Source organism: Anguilla rostrata, chromosome 17, assembly GCF_018555375.3.
Source record: "Anguilla rostrata isolate EN2019 chromosome 17, ASM1855537v3, whole genome shotgun sequence".
Lineage (NCBI taxonomy): Eukaryota > Metazoa > Chordata > Actinopteri > Anguilliformes > Anguillidae > Anguilla > Anguilla rostrata.
Window position 1 is genome coordinate 10,557,299 of NC_057949.1, and position 23,552 is coordinate 10,580,850.

The 23,552-nt window shown below is 44.7% G+C and overlaps 2 protein-coding genes across 7 annotated transcripts in view; one reads left to right on the plus strand and one right to left on the minus strand.

Annotated features, from left to right (window-relative positions):
* Nucleotides 1-411: 411 nt before the first annotated feature.
* On the minus strand, nucleotides 412-13,264 carry zgc:113333 (beta-N-acetylhexosaminidase). 4 transcript variants are annotated; one of them, XM_064316232.1, is made up of 15 exons: nucleotides 13,146-13,264; nucleotides 8,070-8,174; nucleotides 7,152-7,407; nucleotides 6,725-6,834; nucleotides 6,062-6,149; nucleotides 5,670-5,834; nucleotides 5,341-5,524; nucleotides 4,935-5,006; nucleotides 4,579-4,783; nucleotides 3,949-4,031; nucleotides 3,740-3,815; nucleotides 3,194-3,292; nucleotides 2,811-2,900; nucleotides 1,901-2,115; nucleotides 412-1,441 (listed from the first exon to the last, which is right to left on the minus strand). In XM_064316232.1, exons 1-14 carry the CDS (start codon nucleotides 13,262-13,264, stop codon nucleotides 1,932-1,934), a joined length of 1,836 nt encoding a protein of 611 aa, XP_064172302.1. In that variant the 3' UTR covers nucleotides 412-1,441; nucleotides 1,901-1,931. The 4 variants fall into 4 exon arrangements, with proteins under 4 accessions (XP_064172302.1, XP_064172304.1, XP_064172301.1 ...); XM_064316234.1 differs by lacking the exon at nucleotides 13,146-13,264 and adding exons at nucleotides 9,513-9,554; nucleotides 11,647-11,789 and having other exon boundaries at nucleotides 412-2,115; XM_064316231.1 differs by having other exon boundaries at nucleotides 412-2,115.
* The window catches only part of LOC135244032 (delphilin-like), a 41,944-nt gene continuing 30,667 nt past the window's right edge, over nucleotides 12,276-23,552 (plus strand). The window contains exons 1-6 of one of the 3 annotated variants that reach the window (XM_064316226.1): nucleotides 12,276-12,683; nucleotides 13,468-13,625; nucleotides 14,606-14,795; nucleotides 17,775-18,028; nucleotides 19,230-19,871; nucleotides 20,499-20,653. In XM_064316226.1, the coding sequence (XP_064172296.1) occupies nucleotides 13,602-13,625; nucleotides 14,606-14,795; nucleotides 17,775-18,028; nucleotides 19,230-19,871; nucleotides 20,499-20,653 (1,265 nt within the window). In that variant the 5' untranslated portion in view covers nucleotides 12,276-12,683; nucleotides 13,468-13,601. Of the gene's footprint in view, nucleotides 12,684-13,310; nucleotides 13,626-14,605; nucleotides 14,796-17,774; nucleotides 18,029-19,229; nucleotides 19,872-20,498; nucleotides 20,654-23,552 lie in introns of those variants that run through there. The other 2 variants (XM_064316225.1, XM_064316227.1) reach the window with 2 other exon arrangements.

The following is a 23,552-nucleotide window of genomic DNA, read 5'->3' on the forward strand; positions in this document are numbered from 1 at the left end:
TACCAAATGTATATAATGTGAACACTATGGTATCATAGGATATATCATAATTAAAAAGTATAAAATGTACTGATATTTTTCCCTGTTTAACAATGATGTCGCCAACCACTTATGTGGTTTTTCAGCTGTGGTTGTGGCAGGTTTCTAACTACCAGACAGCCTTTCACAATCAGTTTGTCATGTGGTTAAATATGGAAACACTTGCTGAGAGAGAGAGAATGTATTTCTTCTGATTGCAGAGACCTTGTACATCAAACAAACGGTGCTGACTTGGAGTGATGAAGTAGACAATCAAACACTCTAAAATGTGGCACCTACTGCACTGTGATCCCATCTGTACTACTCCCCGCTTTCCCCATCTGCATAAAGTTATCTGCTATCCTTTAAAAAGAAAACTGACTGGACAAATCCTCCAAAAATGCTTTTTTATTTCCCTTCAGAGTGATAGAATATCTTGTTAACAGACGGAGGCGAAATCCTTTTCACACCCTTGTAACAAAACAAAAATTTCAAGTAAAGACCGCCAATTACGCTACAGGATTTCACCACTCGATTGGATTGTCGCCAACCTGAAAAGGCACAACTACCAAAAATATTTCAGGGCATGAAGTGTTTTGTGAACAGTCTCAATTAACATTGCCATTTTGCGCCAATACACTCATCCTCTAATTTTACAAAAACAAGTACAACATGGAATCTGCACAAACAAGTTTTTGCACTTCATAGAATGGAATGCAAGTCAGATAGCACAAGCGACTGTACTGCTTGCATAGCTTAGTGTTACCGAACTGCATCATAAAAATAATAAGGTCAAATACCCCCTGAGCTGATTATAATCAAGTAGGCATATTATGGTACTGTTTATGTACCCTTTTTACCAGTCACCTATATACACACAACAAAAACATTCATCTCAAAAGAGAGAGAAAGTACCGACCTCATTAAAAAAAATAAAACATTTTTTTAAATTACAATTGTAAACACTTGGTTAAAGAAAAAAAAAATTGGAACTGTTCTACATTTGCACAAGTCAGTCTCCACAGCACAACTTATTTATGACTGGCTGACAAATAAGTTAAAATAACAATAAAAAGCCAAACCTCTTTTTAACATGACAATCTACGTTTATGATACCGATTCCCAGTGGCTGCCCATTTCATGTCGGAAGCGCTCGGAAAGTGAGCTGAACGTCCTGTAGAACGACCCCCGGCGGTACCTCCACCAGCAGCTCCTGCTGTTGGGCGGTGCAGGCCTGGCAGCACTGAGATGCATGCGTTCTTTTTTAAGGCCGAGGCCTCGGGGGTTTTCTAAGTGGCCTAACTTCGGCTGGCCTCGTTGCAGTCGGCTCCAGCCTCGGATTCCGTCGGCCATCTTACTGAAGGCACGGGGCTTCCCAGACTGGAGCCCAGGGACCTCCGGGGGGTTTGTGAACAAGGGAGCCCTTGGCCAAAATGGAAAACATAAAGTCCCTGGTGCAGTGTCTTATTAGATATATCTATTCAACCATATTATTATTATTATTATTACTACTATTGAATAAAACCTCTAGTGACAGTGGACTGCAAACTGATTGACAATCAGATATTTACATAAGTATGTTACACATACATACATACATACATTCATAATGTGGCCTCAATAGTGCAGATAACTGTAAAATGTCCCATTCATTGTGGACAGCAGTTTATACTTTTGCACTTTTTGGAATAGTCATTTTTGGCAAGACCATGCTTTAGGTAGATCATGTTTAGGTAGGTCCAGTGTAACCTAACTTTTTATTTCTAGATGCTAAGAATACAAAAGCTAAAGAAGTAGTGAATGAGAGGCCCCCCAGAACATCTAGCCCTCAAACCTTTTTAAGGGGGGGGGGGGGCTTTGAATGTTAGGCCACGTGTGTTACCATTTGGGAAGCTCTCGTCGTTCAGACAGGCTCACTGCGATTTGGGACGGCCCTTCAGTTTCTCGATGCGGTTGGCATCGTCCGCCATCTTGCGTAGCTGGTCCATGTGCTGGTTGACGTTCTCGTCCATCCACTCCTCTATTGTGTCCGGGAAGAATATGGCCTCCATCTGTGTACGGAAATTTTCCAGGAAGGATTCCCAAGTCGCCAGTAGTCTGTGGAGGTTAGACAGAGAGAGAGAGAGGGCACAGAAGGTTGAAAGAGTGTGAGAAAGAAGAGTTTTTTCTGACACTGCTTTAAGACTGATCTGAACTTAGCACAGTACTTCAGTACTGATATAAATTTTCCAAAATCCAAACACACAAGATAGAAGAATTGTTGACTGGTAACCAAAGGTTGTTGAGTGGTACCAGGGGGAGGGTTTTTGGGGTGGTAGTGAGCCACATTTCCTTTAAAAATACATGCATTGTGCTTACTATTGGTTTACAATTTTGCCTCTGAAAAGCCCACAGTTTCTTACATTGAAGTGTGTGATGTTTTTGGAGTTGTGTGTGTGTGTGTGCCAAATATTGGTAGGAGACCACAATTTTCTGTTGCTGTGGTGCTTTAGAAACTGTTAGGTTTTTTGATACTTGACTAACAACAAATCAAGGCAAGGAAGGTGACACACAAACATACATTTTGTCTTCTTTTTTTATGAATTACTTAATTTATTTAATGTGCCATGGTCTGTTGAGGGATGAGTATTCTGTGCTGTGTACATAACACAACAAAGAGATTTCCTCCATGGAAATAATAGAAATAAAGTTTTAATATACTATTAATTGTTTACACTAACCCCCTGTGAGGCAAAGACCAGTGCAGTGGCCTTGGTCCCTGATCTGTTTTATAATAAAAAAGAGACACTCACTTTTGTAACTGCTGTGTGAAAAAGCCCAGGCTTCGTGGGTTGGCAAAGTTGTATTTTCTGTGGTAATAGGTGAACGATCCCCTCACATGGCTGAAAAAGAACAAGACAAATTAGATATATCGATAGAGGGGGGAAGGATGCACAGTACTTTGTCTCCATTGCCCAGCACACAATTCACATTAAACCTGCGATATTCATATTTGCACTTCATAAAGGGCTGCAAAAACGCTAAATAATCTTCTGTAAATTCAATCACTTTCAGGAAGGAAGAAGTAGAACATTCCCTTCCTATTCCCATGACCCTGAAAGACAGGTTTCTCCACCTCTGACCTTTGACCCAACCCCCTCCCCCCCCAGAGAAAGCCAGCAATGACAGAGCTTACTAGTGTTTCATCAGTTCCTCAGTCTGTTTCTGTAAGTCCTTGTTGAGCTGGAGTATCATGTTATACACCTCTGAGCCAGAGAACGCCCCACTCCCATCACTGTGAGGCACACAGCACAGGTAAAGACAGGTAAAATACAGGTTAACACAGGTTGACTCAAGTAAACGGGTAAACAACGGTAGCCACAGGTAAAGCACAGCTTCTCATTATTATGATTACACCAAAGGGACATGAGCTGTGACACTAAAAATGATCCCCCTTCCAATCGCTTCTCAATATTGAACTCAATATTTTCTCCTAAAATACAGGAAGTTTCAGACCAACTAATAAATACAAATACTACAAGGAGGTTATTAAGTTAGGTAGATTTCATATCAGTAAGACCAAGAATCAGTTGTGAACATCAGTTGTGAATCAGTGGTATGTTGGTGTAGTTTGTGTGTGTGTGTGTGTGTATCAGTGATGTGTTGGGGTACAGTGTGTGTATATCTGTGATGTGTTGGGGACTGTGCGTGTGTGTGTGAGTGATGTGTTGGGGTTCAGTACCAGATTCCTTTTTCAATGTTAATACTGCAGCCCAGCAAGTGTTGTACTTCCATCTGTGCCTTGTCCGAAAATGAACCTGTCCACGCACACACACACACAAGCACACACAGGAACACACACAACAAACAACCTAAAAATCAGTATGCGTGCCTTAACAAGCAAATATTTTAAGCAAATTCTTTTAAAAAGAAAGCAACAAGGATGCTGACCGTGCTGCAGAGTCTTAAGACAGACAGCCAGGGATGGGATTCCGACGGGCAGGAGCTCACACAGCACAGAGAAGTGGTCATACCTGGAACGTCATGGCAAAAGACCAAAATTGGTCACATGAGCACAAGTAACAGTCCTCACCTGGAAAATACAGGGCTTATAGACCAGCATATCCATTCAATGAATATGAAGTACAGATTGTCAGCTTTAATTTAAGCTTCAATTTAAGGGTATTTACATCCATATCTAGACACCAAATGCACATTTCATACCTAAAATGAACACTAGCCAACAAAAGGTCTAATGATGCAACAACATACTGCTGGGCAAGAACCAGCGGAGCAGCCAAAAGTCCAATTACTTTCAGTCCCTCATGGGGGGTGACTATGTATAATTAGGGCTGAAATACTGACATGGATCACCCTATAGGGATGTAAATACATGCAAATGTATTTACATCCATACTGTAAATACAGTCTGCATTTCAACCTCATATTCATGGTTTCACTTCAAATCCAACAAGCTGGAATAGGGCCAAAACAACAAAAAATGTGTCACTGTAGATATGTCTTTTAATGGAATTTTGCTAGCAATGTGAGCATCGGCTCAGCGTTGGCCCACTGCCTCACCTCTGCCAACCGGTCAAGATGATGCCACGGAATGAGATGGAGGGGTAATTGGCCATAGAGTTGATGACCTTTAACCAGGACAGGTGGTTGTTCAGATGGCGGTCCAGGGGAGTCACTACCTGGTTGATGTCCGATGCCCCTTTAAAAGCGCTCGCAAACCAAATGTCCTTAAACCCCACCTCCTGGTACTTGGAGATCAGCTGATCTGAGAAAAATGAAGAAAAAAAGAAGAGTTGTTTTTCAGTGTGTGTGCGACTGATAAATTTAATTAAATTTAAATTTAAAAGCCCACTGACGTGAAGCATGAAGCTGATTGTTAAAGATGAACGTGTCATATCTATGGAGACGTTTCTTACCGATGTTCTTTAAATTCAGATTAGGAGCGTAGAACCACATCACTGGGGAGGCAAGACTTTGCAACCCAGATTCTAAAAAGGCAAGAAATATGAAATCAGCAAAATTATTATTACAGTATTACCTGATGCTTTATTATGAACCTGTGTGTGTGTGTGGGACAGCATATGGGTATTAATGTGTGGGTGTATGTGCATGTGTGTATGAATGCAAGTGTATTAAAGTGAGCATATGTGTGTGAGAGACAGTGTGAAAGTATTCATGTGCACGTGTGTGCTCTTATTGGACCTGTGTTTTGTAGTTGTTCCAATGACCTTTGGTATGCACTTATTGTACGTCGCTTTGGATAAAAGCGTCTGCCAAATAAAGGTAATGTGATGTCATGTAATGCTCAGTTCCCATCCCTGCCTTTGAGAACGTCGGCACTGATCTGCCTCATCATGTCATCCCACATCAGCAGACGGATGCCTGGCCTCCACTCGACGATGAAGCGCGCCACTGCCACCACGTGGTCCAGGTACATCTTCCCCATGTCCCCGCTGTGGCTGTGCAGCCAGTTTTTGGAGTCCTGGCTCTCACCAAGGCCAAACACCTGTCAATCAAAACAAGCCGCCATGGAGATAGTTAGCTAACTAGTTATCTGCGCTTAAATAGTTAACCAGCTTCTGAAACAGTGTCAGGTACAGAAGCATGCTGGGGTAGAGGGGGGAGTCGGGGTGGGGGAGGGGGGGACGGACCTCGTCGGCACCAATGTGCAGCCAGGGGGCATCTGGGTGCTGTTCCAGGACCTGAGTCACCATGGCTTGGATCAGAGCCTGGGAGCCCGGGGCATGGGGGTTCAGACTGTTAGGGAAATCCCCCACTTCCCTCAGCGCAGTGTACTGCTCATGCTTCAACACAAACTGTCAGTACGACAGAGGAAGAGGATGGGGGACAGAGAGAGAAAGGGAGGGAGAGAGACACATAGAGGACAGGAAGAGAGAGAGAGTTTTTAAATGAACCAGGCCAGCCATTCAACCAACAAAAGTTGTGTTCACAATGAACAGCAGAAAAAATGAATGAATGATTTATGTAACTGTACTTTCAGCTAAGGCATGTGTAGCGTTAGCATTAGCGCTCACTCTTGTACCTCCAAGTGTCCAAACGCCTGTACCAGGGGGATGACCTGCAGCTTGCTGAGCTTGGCCAGGTTCAGAATGGTTTTGATGTCCTCTACACTATTCCACAAGATGGGGGGGGGGGGGAGGGGGGGGGGTTCAGATTGGATAACTGCTCACGTGGCATGCTTACACTTTGATATGGTACAATCAGCTTACAGTCACAAGGTGACCTGTGTAAACTTTACTCATAGTGATGAAGTATCCTTATAGCAGGTAGTTGCTGTTTGCCAATGTAAAACATTTGTTCTCGAACTTGTGCTTTCTTGGAACTCTGCCTGACAGGCCATTGATTACCTGTACAATTCCACCTGGGGCTCCATGACTGTACATTACATTACATTTATTTGGCACAGGTGCGATAAGGTACTATACTCATTTTGTAATAGTTATTCATAGCCATGAACACATTAAGTCCAGTTCACACAGTGAACATTACTCTGACCTAACTAGGAGATCTAGGGAGATCTCAACTATAGCTGCTTACCTGTATGTGTGAGGAAATCTCACCACTACATGCTTACCTAAATGCATAAGGAAATCACACCCGTTTCTGCTTACCTGTATGCATAAGGAAATCACACCTGTTGCTGCTTAACTGAATCTATAGGGAAATCACACCTGTAGCTGCCTACCTGTATGCATAAGGTGATCGCAGCACCTGCAGCTCTCCCTTGTAGGGGAACATGTCCTCGTACTCCAGCAGGACTCCGGTGGCGCCCAGAGAGGAAAAGAGTGGGAAAATCTGCCCTCCAAAAGAACAGGAGATGACCATTCATCCATTTTAAAATGTCTGACCCATACCAAGAGCAACAGATCATCATTTAAATAATATGGGAATGGCTTCAATATCCCTGGAAATGAATGCTGCCCCAAGATTAGCCCTTTGAACTCCTGATCAAAATATTTGAAAAAAAAAAAAGCTTTCCAGAGGTCCTTATTAAACATTTTGAAATTTGATAACTTGAGGATTTTCACAGACTGGGAGCCCTGATGAGGATTGGCATGCTATGCTACAGATATGTCTGACCTTTCAACAAGTCTCCACCCTCTTTCACTCACCTGTTCCAGGTATTTGACTTTGGGGGCAGCTCCTTTCAGGTCAAGGTGCACGACTTTGAGAGGGGGTGCATTGGGGTCCTGTGGGAGAACGACCTGAGGGGGTGGGGGGAGTTTCTCTGCTTTGGCTAGGCCCTCCTGGGCCCCCTCTCCCACGATACTTTTGTCCTGTTTCGGAGGTTCCTCGTCCTTTCCCGGGTTCTTGTTCCAGAACCCGTGAGTGTTGGCCTGGTTCATTTTAACACCTGGCACCATCTGTCTGGATTTGGACAATGGATGGACAATGGCAAAAAGCAAAACCCCAAATTACAGCGTGAAAAATTTTTTTTAACCACAAGCCTGTCTGGATTTTAATAATGGATGGACAATGGCAAAAAGCAAAATCCCAAATTACAGCGTGAAAAAATATTTTTAATGCATCAGTGTAAAGCAGGAGTGTCTAATTTTACCCAAGAATGGCCTGTATGGGTGCAGGCCTTTTGTTCTAGCCAGGAACCTATGATCATATTCATATAGTGTTGCCATCATAAAAATAATGAGGTGTCCAAAAGGGAAACTTTTCAGGAAGTTAGGAAAGCTGGTTTAATATTACATCTAACCAAGTTAGAGCCATACGGTGGTTTCGTAATCCTGACACACAGACAGAAAACAAACAATGGTTCTAACTGTTCATGCGTGAGACTCGATATCCTTCAGCAATTTACTCTGTATAAATGGATACAATGTAAAATGCTATGTAAAAAGTTGTGTAAGTCGCTCTGGATAAGAGCGTCTGCTAAATGCCTGTAATGTAATGTAAGGTAATTAAACCTTGTCATTCACAGGAAGAAAAAAAAGCGTTTTTTCAGATTGTCGGATTACTGGCAGGGGCCCTGAAATTGCTGCTGCACCCCAAAAACGAAGGACCGGAAACTGACTCACCTGGGCTGGGAGGCCAGTTTAATCACCACCACGACCACCAAAACGAACACCACCAGCCTCAACAGCGTCGACAGCCTGGTGGGCTGCATGCTCGCAGCTGAGAGCCTTAGCAGGAAAAACATAAACATCTCATCAAGAAATAAACAAATCTCTTACGTCCACAAGCAGAACTGTCTGCTGTTACAGTATATAATTAAATGAAATATCTGCACAGACTGGTACTTTTCTTATACCCAGGAATGTACCTGGACAGGTAGCTAACCGGCTTTGGCTGCATAGACTACCTGAGCTGTGTTGCATTAAATGACTGATAGTATACCCAGGCAGTCTTGGACAAAAACAAAGACTTTGGTGGCAACCAGGCACTACATTTTTCTGGAATATTGTTTTTGCTGAAAAGTGAAATGTAGTCACCGCTGTGACTTCAGCTGCTTCACCTATGGCTTCCTCTTTTATGCAATTTACAAAAAATATGTAATTCATGGTAAGAAAGAGTGTCTTAAGGGGGTGGAGGTAGGTAAAGGATGTAGAAGGAGTAAGTGGTGTAATTTAGGAAAGGCACATATTTACACAATGGCACAGTGTGGTGAGTGGTGCATATGTAGCGGTGGTTTTAGGTTTTATCATTGTTGTGATCTCTGGCCTCTGTGCCCCCCCCCCCCCCCCAAAAAAAATATCATGTTTCCTCCCTCATGTGAACGATGTGGGCTTTTGTGTCGCGCAGCGGTTCACTGCCAAACATATGGCGAGTTCCAGTGGCTGGGCCCCCATCTCCACCGAAGCGTGACCGTACAGTGCAGAAACGCTGGCCTAAGAGTACAGCTTGCACAGTCTCATATCCTGAGCGTGATGGGGAATCGTTTATAAACGTGACATCACTCCGCAGAAAAACTGACTACATTGCTCACAGCTGTGGGGAAAAACAGGACTATGAGAATCACCGTAATCATGAGTTTGTTTTGAAACCGGGCTACAGTTTACTATAAATCATTCCCTTATGGTAGATCAGCTCTCTGACCTACATACAGAGTCACATACGTACAGCTCTGGCTAGAAACCCTACATGTAGTGCATCTGGTGCTTGTTTCTAGCCTGTAACAATGTTAACTGCATTGTCCCTGATGAATAAACAAATAAATAAATTATCTAATGGAAGAGAGAATGCGAGACAATTTGTATTGTGTTCGCGTATTCCAATATCGAAGCTATTCAATCATTATTAACACAGAATCAATTTAACTTAATCTCAGGCTCTGCCTATGCATTAGTCGATTTGGAAAACTGAGGAAAATCATACATTCCTTTCGCACTGCAGGCTCACTACTTATAACGAACTGCCAAGAAGAGACTGATGGAGACACAGCAGATGAAAGGTGATGCTGAGAGAGAGAGAGACAGAGAGAGAGAGAGAGATTGAGGTGGAGAGATATCAGTAAACCAGACCTTGCCAGAGATTACCCAGCGTCCACCTTCAGCACACCAAGCCTCATGAACCAAACCGAAAAATAAAAGAAAAGAAGAACAAATAAAGAACCAGGGAAGTGAAACAGTGTACAGACCACAGTGCCAGGGAACGAAGAGCAACATGCCCTCCCCCACAGCAGCTACATAAACACCTTTACCCCACAGGGATGGATGATCCTGCCCCTGATTGGCCTAAGCTCAGCTAATGCGTCACACCAGTTGGTTTATGGCGGTGGCTGGCCTGCCTAAACTCCAAAGACTAGATCTTTTTTTCTAAGTAGCTCCTGGTAAAGCTAAGCAGTATTAGACCTACAGCATTGTTAAAATATTAATGATGTCATGCTCTTTAAAATGAGATCAAATGGAGGGCCCATAGCCTTAAAGCATCTCAGACTGAGAGTACTCACATGGGCTGATTCATTAAACGTCTCAGACCAGGACTGCTGACCTCAGATCAGCGTTGCCTTTTAGCTGATGATAGATATGGGCCAGACTACAGAGTGGGGAATCCTAAATCAGATCTCTGACTCCCAGACAATCATGAATGCAGTCTGACCTAGGATCAGTGTGGCCTTTTGTCTCATAACATATATGGACAGGACAGTCTGATCATTTTTGGATTTGGCAATCAAATATATGCTACATAAAAATGATCGTTCTGTAAGAGTGAAACTCCTTTCTCCTGTGCATTACTTCCTTGCCAAAAGAGCCCCTTTTAATTGGGGTGAGCGATTGTGTTCTTTTAGACCAGGCTTAGTTCCACTTGGTAGCCAACTGCAGTGTGAAGTGTGTAATTTCAAAGAATAAGAAAATAATTTTGCGGTTATCTTTTGCTTTGTTATTCTCTTAGCGCTTAGCATGCAGTATTACCAGCCATCTGCAACAAGCATAAGATCATTTACAATGCAAGTAAACTGCATTGCAGTTAACTCACAGCTTAAAATAGCTGGGTAGACAGCTGCTGACCAGCCCAAGATTACTATAGCTAGTTAGTAAACATGCTAGGCTACATAACACATGGGCCCGGTACTTACATGATCAAACTAATTTGAGTAATGAAGTACCTGTCTCCGGCTACATATCTTTATTACCTGGTCAATAAAATGGGTGTGTCAGCTAGCTAAGACAGAGACTGCTAATGCAAACACAGGTAGCTACCTATAGTTATATTGTCACCAACTATAACTTACAATGACAATAGCTGCTTCTAGTACTACCAGTTTCAGTGCTACTGCTGAAGTGCTTTCCATACTTATTAGTAATAGATTCCTTTTAGTGCACAGACTTCCATTAGATCACTGCCCATAAAGCTGGCTACAAAGTACACAGCATCCAACCAACTCAAGGTAACAGAAATAGGCAAGTGCAACCATTCCCACAAAATGCACAAATCTCATCACTAAGAACACCTCTTTCCAGTGAACACTATAAATCTCAGCACCACTCCAAATGTTAAGTCCCAAACAGTTTATTAAGAAGTTGTCTGATTATTGCATTAAATTATTTTTAAAAGGGCTTCTTCCACTGCCTGATGTTGACAGGCAGCATGACACTTAAATCGTGCTTACTTTACAAAAACTCCACTTTGCAGGACGTTAACACCAAGTTCCAATTCCCCCTTAATTATCTGCATCATAATGCATACTGCAATGTACAGTAGGCTATACTGTATGTGGAGGTATTGTATGTAGGCTACCATTATCCAGGAGCATTGTGCTATTTTGGGTAAAAATTTCAACAGTATCTAAATTAAATTGCCCTCCATACATTTTAATGCGACTTTATGTCCATTCAATAAGTTACATCATGCTACGTCATGGTCCCTCCCTATATCCTACTAGCCTATAACAATAGCAACTGAAAGGTTTCTGTAGACAATGGAAGAATTATCTGGAGACGAAGGAAAATTAATAACATTTTAGCTCTAGTAATACGACCAAGATCTGCGACAGGTGCACAGACGCTCAGGGAAGGCAACCGCGCACATTCAAGCTCTGAAACTACTTCAGGGAGGGTAAAAACAAATCATCCCAGTACGAAAATGACACCAAGTTATTACTGCATAAAGCAGCCTACGAAGCAACGCTCGAGTTGTCGGCGAGTAATTACTTACTTTCAAAACAGATTGTGTACACAAACGGCTGAGATCACCGCAAAGTGCATTCGAAAGATACATCTGAATCAAGACTGCATATTTACTTCCGTGTGCTTCACTTGCATGTACCAGTAACAATAACCGAGGACAGCTGCGCAGTCTGCTCGCGGCCAATAAGTAACACTAGCTGTGGCCCCGCCTGATCACGCCCCGCCACGTCGGGTTTACAGATTGTGCACGGCGTCATTGTTGTAAAATGGATTTTGAATACATACTATAAAAGGGAGCACAATCACAGGATTTTTAAACATCTTTTTGAGCGACCATGTGTACAAACTGGAGTTGGTCCAAAATATTGGAAACACCGAACTAAATATCAAGTAAATAATAGGGAGTAGGGCCACCTGCTGTTTTAGAGGTTCTGAACGATGAGCAGTGGGATACTCATGGGCCATTATTCAAGAAAGCCACCATAAACTCAGACTATGTTTTTTTTTTTTTTGCCTTGCTGTGGTCCTGTGTTTATAATCAAATAAATCTTCTCCTCCGTATTCGACCACGCCCACTCAGCCCGAGACACGCTAATTAATTAGCCTACAAAAACCGGTAAAAAAAAAATTCCCATTAATTACCAGACATTACTACATTGTGCGGTCGGGACAACCGGACACGTAGGCTACACATTATTTGAAAACATACGTTCCGGTCAAAAATCTGGCGTCTGGCAACCCTAGTTGGACAGCTAGAGGAAATGTTATTAATAGGTCAAACAGAAAACAAGCGAACTTCGCGATTCTTTTAATCTCCTTGGCGAACTTCAGCAGACACCGCAGAGGAAAAGCAATTTCAAGGGTAACTCTAGTTCTTGAAGGAGCTCTATGTACTTGACTGGCGTAGGCTTTACAGAGGTTGTATGATGATAGCCAGAAGAGGGTGCCAGTTCATTGGAAATTCGACAATGCGAGCGATGAAAAACGCTTGTTTGTGTGAAACGAGCCTACGTGGGAAAAAAAACATGGCTCATCGCAGTTTTCTTCATAGTAAGGTGATGTTGTGTAAGTAGCTACTTAAGTGTATATTTTCATTCAAACGTTTGTTTGGAATTGGAATTAATATCGTTATATTTACCTTTAGCTCGAAATAAATGTAGTCTTTCATTTAAAACGACAAAACTATAAAGGCGACGCACCAAGGCATGGACCGGGTAAACGTAGGCTAACTTTTGACCCTGGATTGCTGACTCGGGATGCTAGAAAGCTTGTAATGGAGAAGAACACGCAAACATGAAACACAACAATATGCACCGATTGTAATGTCTGTTGTTTGTGTTAACTGGTAAAAACACATTTCCCCAAGGGGACACAATGAACGATAACATTTTGAGAGTGCTCAAAAACATTGATATTAAGGATGTTTACAGGTTCTACACTCAGAAGTCAGCTGCAATTGTTAAATTATTAAACAAAACATAGCATGTTATTTATTTTTTATTTTTTTTTTTACATTAATAGGCCCACCTCATCCGTAGTAAGATGGTCCTTGCCATGCCTCGTTGAAACACTAAAACATATATCTCGGTCCTGTAGAAGTGAAATAATATAATAAAGAGATTTTCTCCTGAGTGCAAAGTCGACATCAGTTCTCTTCAGGCATTCTCGCAGTGGTTCCGAGGTCCGTTTTTAGTTCGCGGCATTGCCCTGCCTTTGACAGGCTGGGGCTACCAGTTGCACAGCTTGGCACGTGCTGTCAGCTTGCGCCATTGTGCATGGCAATCAGCTGCTCAAGATGAGATTTGCTTCCTGTTTCAGCTTGGTGAGCCACTCTTTTTGATTTTTACAGAAAATGTCTCATCTGAGTATAAATGAGACCAATTTCCTGCCAAGGTGTTTTTCTGGTTATTAGCTTGAGCAAGGAGAAGTGGATCACAACGCTTGACCTCCCTGGTTGATATGTGCTAACCCCCAGTCCAGCCGATGGATGGAGGTGATCACTCTGCGGTAAGTTGGTTCAGAGATCTGTTGTCCTTTGTCCCTGTCTTTGTCATCGCTCTTTTAGCATAGCCTTCCCCTTAGGCCATATTGTTTTATATTTGCATGTTGCATTGTCACTCTTATAATCTATAGATACATTTTTTTATTCTTGCTGTGAACTTTGTCATAGTCACAAATATTGAAAGATCGCGGGGTCTATTGAACGACAGCTTTGAAGCGCCGTCTTTTGTCTTGACACATATGTGGCGCATGTTTCTGACCTGCTGTCAGTGATGGGGGGTCCTGGTGTGCCCCATTTAAGGGCGTATCTAGGCCAGAGTCTTCGCTCCGCTTCTGTGCCTGCACCTCATCTGCGCTTTGGAGCTCTCCCCCTCTCTCTCTCTCGCGCTCTTACACTCTTTACGGTGACGGCTGTCCCTTTCACCGGCTTACCATAGCGTTTCTGGGTCAGCTTCCATTCCACAGAGAGGGACTACTCCACAAGACAAGAGAGGGAGAGAGCGAGACTCGGAGAGAGAGAGGGAGGGAGTGAGAGAGAGAGAGAGAGAGAGAGACTCAGAAAGAGAGAGGGAGAGTCAGAGAGAGAGAGCAAGCACACACCAGAAGTATTTATAGAAAAATGGGGCTTCACATTACCTTTTCTCAGGAAAGAATCATTACATCACCTGGCTAGGGTAGAGCGTCCCAGGTTGTTTTCTTCTTTTTCGTCTCTGAGTGGCACTCGGGGCAGTGTTGGGCAAAGTGGCCCTGGCCAGCCGTGAGGACCCCTGCGGAGCGCTCCCGGTACGCCGCCTCCTGAGCCTCCGGCGCGCTTTCCTGCACCATTTCGCGCCTCCGTTCCGAGCGGAATCTTCTCGGCTCGTTCTGGTCTCTGTCCCGCCTCCAGATTCCGTTCTCTGAAGAGCTGGCTCCCGTCCCTGGTGGTGGGAGTAGTGGGTGGTTGAGAAGCCGAGGATATTCCGTTAAAGAAAATATTTTTTCGGCAGCGGCGCCGTGGAAACGGGGGCGGGACTCCTCAGTCTGACCTCACTTTGACCCCACCGGTCTCCGCCCTCCGACCCGACCGCGAGGTCCCGACCCAACAGCGGAAAATGAGGAGGTTCCTGAAGAGCCAAAAGGGCCGGTTCTCCCTGCGGCAGAGCAAGTCCGGCACACGGTCGGCTTCCAAGGACTTTGGTGAGCCCTCTCTACTGCGATTTACTGCTTCGTCTGTCCTCTGCTGGAGTTCACTTAAGATCAGGAAGCTGAAGTATAGGAGAGTTAGGGAAACAGAATCTGTACTTAAGGTCTCTTCTCTACTGAAGCATGACTCCCTGCTGTTACACGTTGGGTCAGCGGCTCCTGAACAGTGCGTCGGGGCGGGCCGGGGGGTCTTGAGCGGTTATGAAGTGGGTTGAGGGCTTTCATGTGAAAAAAGTAACTTATTGTACATTTTTATAGTTTTTTATATAAGCTTTTACACCAGTCAAATCAAACACTGCACTATTTACACAAACGACAGGAGTCACAGTGCTTACGCTGGAGTTTTGTGATGTTACCCACATTGTTATTCTGTATTTGAATGTGTGTCTGGCTGGATTTTGTTGCAGTAATGCTACAGTTTGTGAGCTTTGGGCTGTGTCAGCTCATCTGGTTGCCCCTGCAGCACTTACGTTGTGAAAGAGATCTGTTCACCCTTTCTACCTGTGCTACGGTCACCTGTACGCTAGAATGATGACTGAGAGAAGTTGAGTTAAAGCTTTCAGTGTAAGCTTCCAAAAATGAAATTTGTCCGAAACTATGTACTCCTGTGTGAGAGTGAGTGCTGTGGTGTGTATGTGGGTGTGTTTATATGCATTTGCTTGCATGCACTGTGTGTGTGTGTGTGTGTGTGTGTGTGTGAGAGAGAGAGAAAGGTGGGAACACCAGCTCTGACATTGCTTGGATCTTGCCTTACACTTCCTGTTGCAGTTGTATTCTGTGGTGCTGTTTAAAGCTGTACAAGCCTTTCACTGTCAACATGATCCCTCTGCTCTGCATTAGCATATGTGAATAGGAACATGATGCTTGAATGGTGGCCTGCAAATGGTTACTGCTGAGGTAGGGACGAGAAAATAGCTGCAGCTCCAGAATCAGGCCAGTGACCCTGTGGAGAGGCAGTGAGGCTCAGAGGAGCACCAGAATCAAGACTCAGTCTGGTGGCTGAAATGCAACTGCATTGCCATATATATGGGCCAGAACACATGTGTACTGCTGGAAGATTCTGGCACTGTTTCTGTGTGAAACAACTGCATCACCACCACTGTCCAACAGAGTGTTGTGACTGAACAGCAGGTATTTGAAATATTTGCATTTGATTTTGAGTTTGTGTTATACTGGGTCATATGTGGTGATTGATTGGAGGCTGGGGTAGTCTATATCAGCAGTGCCTATGAGTCATACTGTTCTTATGTGTGTGTGTGTCTGCCTGTCTGCCTGCATGTGTGCTTGGAGAAGATATTTGAAGGGGCTCATCTGTGCTTAAACCTCTCTGTGATTGATACTGCGCTGCCCAGGCATCCATTTGTCTTTATATAAATATCAATGAAGGAGAGACTGCAGAAAAGGAAGAAAGCCCTTTGTAACAGCCACAGAATGACACAGGACAAAGCCATAAATATACCACCAAAAATAGAGGGAACAAGTAGGAGGAGGAGAAGGACAAGAGGATGAATGATGGAAAGGAAAGATTAGTAAAATAGGTAGGCCCTTGGAACTACAGCAGGGAGAGTTCCTTGGAGGGCTGAAGTGCCATTTGACTACTCCCCTAGACCAGGAGGGCCATATTGTGTACAGGGCGAGTGAACCTTGGTCCCAGAGGGTCACGTTGTGTAAAAATATAATGCATGTGATCATGCACTACTGTAAGCTGTACTTCCACAGAGAGTTGTTCTGTTGTGCTTCACATTTGCCCATTTGACCCTTCCATGAACAAGGACGCCTTTCGAGATTACATGCATCTGTTTAACATGAAGGCTGAGTAGATTCAGGAGAGATGCAAGATTCCATGCATTCCTTTTAACATGAAGGCTGAGTAGATTCAGATGTATCACAAGGCATCTCTTCCCTGCATGTTTCTCGAGTGAGTGCAGCTTGGGGAGTGATGTGCTGGGGGAGTGTCCCGGGAATAGCAGGGCTTTTCCAGGGTGTACAGTTTACAAGCGATCCCTCTGAAACCGAGGAGGCGGTGAGAATGAGTGTTTCAGATTGATATGTAGACCTGGATTCAATCAGCATTGTCCTCAGCTTTGACTTACACATAAATGTGAATTAGACACAGTTTGGTGAGTCATCCATCCATCCATCCATCCATTATCTATACCCGCTTATCCTGGGCGGGGTTACGGGGGGTGCTGGAGCCTATCCCAGTGTGCATTGGGCAAGAGGCAGGAATACACCATGGACAGGTCGCTAATCTATGGCAGACCTCTGGCAGATAGTTGAGTGTCAGACCCCTCACTCAGCAGCAGGGAGTTATTTCAGTATACAAAGTCAGTTATATTGGTGTAAATATCTGATGTAAAATACGTGTCTCTGTTCCCTGCCTTTGAAAATAAAGGCCAAAGAAGGGGTATTTAGAACCATCTGTTGATCGCATAATTATTCCGTTATTCCACCAACCCAAAAAGTGTGTGACGCTTTGCTGCTAATCACTGACTGTCTCGTTGTAACTGTTTGGATATGGAAGAAAACTTCGAACTTTACAACGACACTGGAACTGTCTCATTCCTTACACTGAGCCTGAAAGGTTTGTGTTTCCTACTCCTCAAAGTTATCAAAGAAACATGGACGCTGCATGACGGTTTATGATGTTGCTGTGTTTGTATTTTCTCTCTGTTCCGTTTGTGTGTGTGTGTGTATATACCAGTGCTAACCAACCCTGTTCCAAGAGATTTTCCATCCTGTAGGTTTTCATTTCAACCCTAATTTGGCAAACCTGGCTCTACTAATTAGCTGCTCAACAACATCTCTAGCTGTTGAATGAGGTGTGCTTTGTTAGGGTTGAAATGAAAACCTCCAGGATGGTAGATCTCCAGGAACAGGGTCGGTTACCACTGGTATACACACACACGTTCATGTGCGTGCATTTGTGTTTTTATATTTGCGTGTTTCTTTGTTCATGTGTGGTTCTTGCAGTTCTCTCGATGCCGCTGTCGAATCAGGGCTGGCCCGAGGAGTTTGGGTTCCGTCTGGGAGGAAGCGGGCCCAGCTACATCCTGTCTGTGGAGGAGGGCAGCAGCGCCAACATGGCGGGCCTGCAGGCGGGCGACCAGGTCCTGGAGATTGAGGGGCAGGACGTCTCTGCCCTCAACCCCCAGGCCCTGGCCGCACTGGCGCAGAAGCAGAAGAATGTCCCGCCCAGCATCGGCGTGGTGTCCCGCATTCAGCAGGTGAGCCCCTGAACCCCTGTCAGACATGCTCCTTCAGAAAGGACCAAGACCTTGAACCCCTGTGAGACATGCTCCTTCAGAAATGAGCAAGACCCTGAACCCCTGTCAGACATGCTCCTTCAGAAATGAGCAAGACCTTGAACCCCTGTGAGACATGCTCCTTCAGAAATGAGCAAGACCCTGAACCCCTGTCAGACATGCTCCTTCAGAAAGGACCAAGACCTTGAACCCCTGTCAGATGTGCCCCTTCAGAAATGACCAAGACCTTGAATCCCTCTCAGACATGCTCCTGGTTCAGAGGTGTGGCAACGAGGGCAAAGTGGGTTTCTGGATATCGTATAAACTTCTGGCCTTAATTACTCAATGAGCCCGAACATTTATGCCGTCTGATATTTTCGCTACATGGCACCCCCTTTTCTGACGCACCCAAAACTACACACCAATTGGACACGCCCCTTTAGCAGTCCTCTGTAAGAACCACCCACCTTTCCCAGGGTTGAGAAGTGACCCACGCATCTATGAGGCAGAAACCTCATTTAAGTTTTATGGTAATCGACATGAATGTGTTTGTTGTGCTACATTGGTATGAACAAGGGCACTAAATGAATTCGCGTAATTTACGTAAAACGTTCCAAATTTTTTTTTACAAATACCGATATAGAAAAATGCATGCTTATTTATTATACATATTGTTATTTATGTGATTAGCCAGCATACTATTTTAAATGACGCTCAGCCTGTCTCGGCTAACGAGGCTCCTCTTTTCTGGGGGAGTACGTAGGCAGTTGCCGCTGTGGGATCAGTCATGCTGGAGCTGTTTCTGCACTGTAGTTACAGTTAGAGCACCAAACGGACAAGAAAAGCAGTCACAGCTGTTAAGTGGAGCCTGTTCTAAAAATGTCTTGTTTTCTTAGAAATGAAAATGATTCACTCAACATTTGTCCTTAACTTTAATTAGCAAATAAATGGAAGTGATACATATTTTTGTAGACAGTTTCGCAGTTTTTACATTTTTCGAACTTGCCAGATTGTTGGTGTAGCTGAAAATAAACAATTATGTAAATTCTGAGTTGAAGTTAGGAATGAATGTTGTTTTAATCCTGGTCAAAGAATCGTAACAAATTCAAATAACAAATTGCATTGCCTGAAATGAGTGAAATGCATTTATATTGAATGCCTTTGTGATGTGTGTACTGAGCAGCTGGACATCCCCCCTGGGCCTGACGGCCGCTTTGGCTTCACCATCGTGGGAGACTGCCCCCTGCTGGTGGAGGACTGCCAGCCGAACTCGCCGGCGGGCCGGAGCGGGCTGCGGGCGGGGGACTTTGTGTTGGAGGTAAATGGGATCCCGGTGAAGCAGCACGAGACGGCGGCAGCCATGATCAAGGCGTCGCAAGGCCGCACGCTGCGACTGGGCGTGCTCGGAATGGGCCGGCGGATTAAACAAACCAGTGGAGGCAGCCTGAAGGAACCGGGCGGCCAAGGGGGCCTCAAGAGCGGCCTGCAAGGGAGCATAAAAGGGCCCCGACAAGAAGGCTTGCTGAGCGGTCTGCAAGGGGGCCATCCAGACAGCCTGCAAGGGGGCCAGCCAAGCAGCATGCAAGGGGGCCTGCAAGGGGACCTGCAAGGGGGACATCCAAGCAGCCTGCAAAGGGACCAGCCAAGCAGCATGCAAGGGGGCCTGCAAGGGTGCCATCCAAGCAGCCTGCAAAGGGACCAGCTAAGCAGCATACAAGGGGGCCTGCAAGGCCAGCAGAGTGACATGCAGGGGCCAGTCAACCTGCAGAGCAGCGACAGTGTGCGGCAGGATCGCAAGAACAAAGCTGTGGAGTTCAACAAGAAGGTGGGCTCACCTATCAGACTGAGCTGACAGACATGAGCTTTGAGAACAGCAAACCCCTTTGGTTTGTCTACGGTTTGCATTTGTCCCTTGTGCCCTGTTCTGTGTGTCCTGTTGTGTCCATTTTTCCTCCATCTCTGTCTGTCCTTATCTATATCTAACTGGCTGTAGACTCGAAATGTGGGTTTTTGGAGGTGGGGTGTGTAAGGTGGGGAGTGGAGGATCAGCTTAATTTGTTCTGTGAATGATGTTATTGTCTTTGTAGTCTGTATAGCTAATTTTTATGTTTATTGTTATTCTTGGGTTCACTGTTGTTATTAGTATTATAATCAATGCTACTGTATCTGTTTCAATAATTGGACTCTACATTACACATTATGCTGAATTCTGTGAATAGCAGAGCAAACAAGCACTGCCAGAATCATAGTTGTTTGTAGGTTTTAAAAATACTCTGTTTTCTGTTTGCCATTCTTAAATATAAGACAATCACAAACTGTCAATACTACAAAAACAGATGGGGCTAGGGGTAATGTGATTGACAGGAGCTGCTTATCAGTGCTTTTTTTAGGTTTGATATGGGACTCTGAGTGTGTTCCTCATGGCGGTGTGGTTTGCTCTTGCTTGCGGCAGATTGAGCAGGTCCTTGGGGGGGAGCCGGAAGTGAAGGAGAAGCTGTTTGCGGCGCTGAAGCAGTATGCCGCTGAGAGGCAGGTGGACATCCTGGCCTCCGCCCTCCCTGACATCCTGACCAATGAGGAGCATCGGCAGCTGCTAGACGCCATCAGGTACCTATGAGGGGCCACCCCCAACCAGCCTTGGGCCCCGCCCCCCTTCCACCAGCCGCCTGTGAACCTGTCAAAACCTATGTTACTGCGCAGCATGTAACATAATTTGGAGGTATTACTGGTTTGATTGCAACTTCGTGGCCTGCTATTGCCATTATTGTTAACGTAAGTAAGGGAGAATCATAATGTCAGGTAAAATGGCATTCTGGTGTGGCATAGTCATACACTGGGCAACTCTGTGTGGCGACCGGAAAAAGTTTGCAGGTGCCCTGTGGAAACAGGATGCGTGATTGGTGGAGGTGGATGTCTCGGAAAGTATGAGTGGAATGGAAGGGGGAATCAGGGCAGAGGGAGAACGGCTACAGATGCGGATTGCCGAGCTGTGGAGTGTGTACTGGCTTATTGGGAGTAGTTATGTGATGGGTGTAGAGGTGCTTCCTTCCCTAATTTATTGATCACATGACCCCCCAACTTCCTGAGACCTGCTTGTCCTTGGCGGTTATTGGAGGTTTCCTGTATTTTTAGAGAAGAGCTTTTTGATGTTATCAGTCAAGTGTGATCATTCTACATGGGGAAGGGGGTGTGATGGTTTAAATAAATGTCCATCCTACATGTTGAAAGTGAAAGGTTCTTTGAAAGATACTCAGACATGGTTCCCCTACATGGTTTTTTTTGTGTACTGTTTTTCCGCTTTGCTCTTTTCACCTCCTCAGGATATTTTCATGTTGTTCATGGTGGCAGAATATGTTCAACTGAAACGGCCATTAGAGGTCAGCAAACTCTTCATATTCGTATGAAGTATTGCAGTCAGAACTCTCGGATTAGTCTGCGTATGAAAAAGGACAGTGACAGCTCTTTTCCACAAATTTACTGGAGATGATGTTAATGTAAAAATATTCCAAAGTGTTAACTTCCAGTAAATGTGTGGAGTGCGTTCAGTCTTGTTCTGTCCATGGTACCTATTTTCATAACCCCTATTGTTATCAGGTGGGAAATTCACTTGGATACATGTTGAGCTGATATTGGGGTACCACACAAAGTTGTATGAGAAGGCACAGCTCTGTGAAACGCTGTATAGTACTCTTGCTAAGTACCAACGTTGGGTGCTTCAAAATTTTTTTAACATGTCCGAAGTTAAAAATGTTTTTCTAAATAAATGTTTGTCTCGCCTAGATTTCCTGACCCATATAGTCAGTTGCGTCCTAAAAGTAGTTCACATCATAAAAACATGGTGTGTAAACTGTGTTTTTCAAGAGTATCTGCACCTTCATTGCTGAAGCAATTGAAATTGCCTTCTTGGGCACAGAGAGGACAGTGGCCTTTTCTTGTGCTTAGGTTCGTTTGGTCTTTTTCTTATTAGCGGCCAAATGAACGTTTGATCGCGGGTCTTGCACAGAGAACATTAACGCAAACCACAGATATCCTTAAAAGAACATGTTTTGAATGAACATATCTATATTTGGACAGGAATACACAAGTTCCTTACTTCTTCGCTGTCTTTAAGAAGCATTGTCTTGCTCTCTGTAGCTCAGACACCTGCTTGGAAGCAGAGTGGCCTACAGATGTGCCCATGACTGCACGCGATGTGTGTTTGTAGAAATAACGACTAGTTTCAGCGTCGCTGATAAACAAAGAGAAGCAGATTAGCCAAACAGAGGAGAACTTAAATATAGTCCTCTAAGCATTCCCCTGACAGCGACTGTCAACATGGGCTGTTATATTCGGGGCACGTTATGAATATTTTATAAAGTAATCAGGTGGCGCACCAGACCAGACAGAGTTTGGGCCCTGGGGGGAAAAAAAGTCTTGATTTTGAGAGGTAATAATAGAATTTTCGCTGGTTGTTTGTCAGTCGTACCTTGTTCAAAGGCTGCTCAGCATCCTCCATGACTCATGATGATGTCACACCTGCTTTATGCCTCTGCTTCCTGTTGGATGGTGATGCAGTTGCATCTGGAGGTGCCGGCTATGGTATCTTTTGTCATCATCATTAATGATTATGTTTGCTGTTATTTTTATTATAATTATTGTTTTTATTATTGCTGTTTGTTTATTTGACCAACACTGTTATCCAGAGCACCGTGAAAGGCTTTCATGGTAGGTGATGTGATATATGTGATATATATGATATATAAATAATGTGTGATGTATGGCAACGTAATTCTTAAGAACTGCATGAACAAGGGCATTGAAGTATGACAGACATTAGTGTCTTATCTAAGATACTGCATGCATGCAATTGTGAATGTTTTTGCAGTGTATTGTAGTGTTTAAAATGTAACGCATGCATAATTTCTATAAAGTGTCTTTTAAAAGATGAAAATTTAACATACATAGTGCATACCTAAGGTGAAGTGAGTCTTTAAAAAAGTTTGTCACAGGGGGATGTGTGATGAGACTTCAGAACTTTTATCTTGGCTCCTTCTTGTAAGTTTGTCCTCGTGAAGAAAGTTTTGAGATTTTGTCTGAAGGGCTGGGTGTGGCGGAGGGGCAGGTTCTGATGTCTATGAGGCATTGGAGGTGGGGGGGGTGGCGAAGGGGCAGGTCCTGGTGTCTGAGGCGTTGGAGGTGAGGGGGGTGGCGGAGGGGCAGGTCCTGGTGTCTGTGAGGCGTTGGAGGTGAGGGGGTGGCGGAGGGGCAGGTCCTGGTGTCTGAGGCGTTGGAGGTGAGGGGGTGGCGAAGGGGCAGGTCCTGGTGTCTGTGAGGCGTTGGAGGTGAGGGGGTGGCGGAGGGCAGGTTCTGGTGTCTGTGAGGCGTTGGAGGTGGGGGGGGGGCGGGGAGGGGGTGGCGGAGAGGGCAGGTCCTGGTGTCTGTGAGGCGTTGGAGGTGGGGGGGGGCGGGGAGGGGGGTGGCGGAGGGGCAGGTCCTGGTGTCTGTGAGGCGTTGGAGGTGGGGGGGG

What these genes read in the sequence shown, in the direction of transcription:
- zgc:113333 (XM_064316232.1), bottom strand. Translation starts at nt 13,264, where the DNA reads ATGTCGACTTTGCACTCAGGAGAAAATCTCTTTATTATATTATTTCAC. An exon ending in AGGCGTTTGGACACTTGGAG is followed by an intron (nt 5,835 to 6,061) that starts GTACAAGAGTGA and finishes TCGTACTGACAG; the next exon opens with TTTGTGTTGAAGCATGAGCA. An exon ending in TCTTAAGACTCTGCAGCACG is followed by an intron (nt 3,816 to 3,948) that starts GTCAGCATCCTT and finishes GTGCGTGGACAG; the next exon opens with GTTCATTTTCGGACAAGGCA.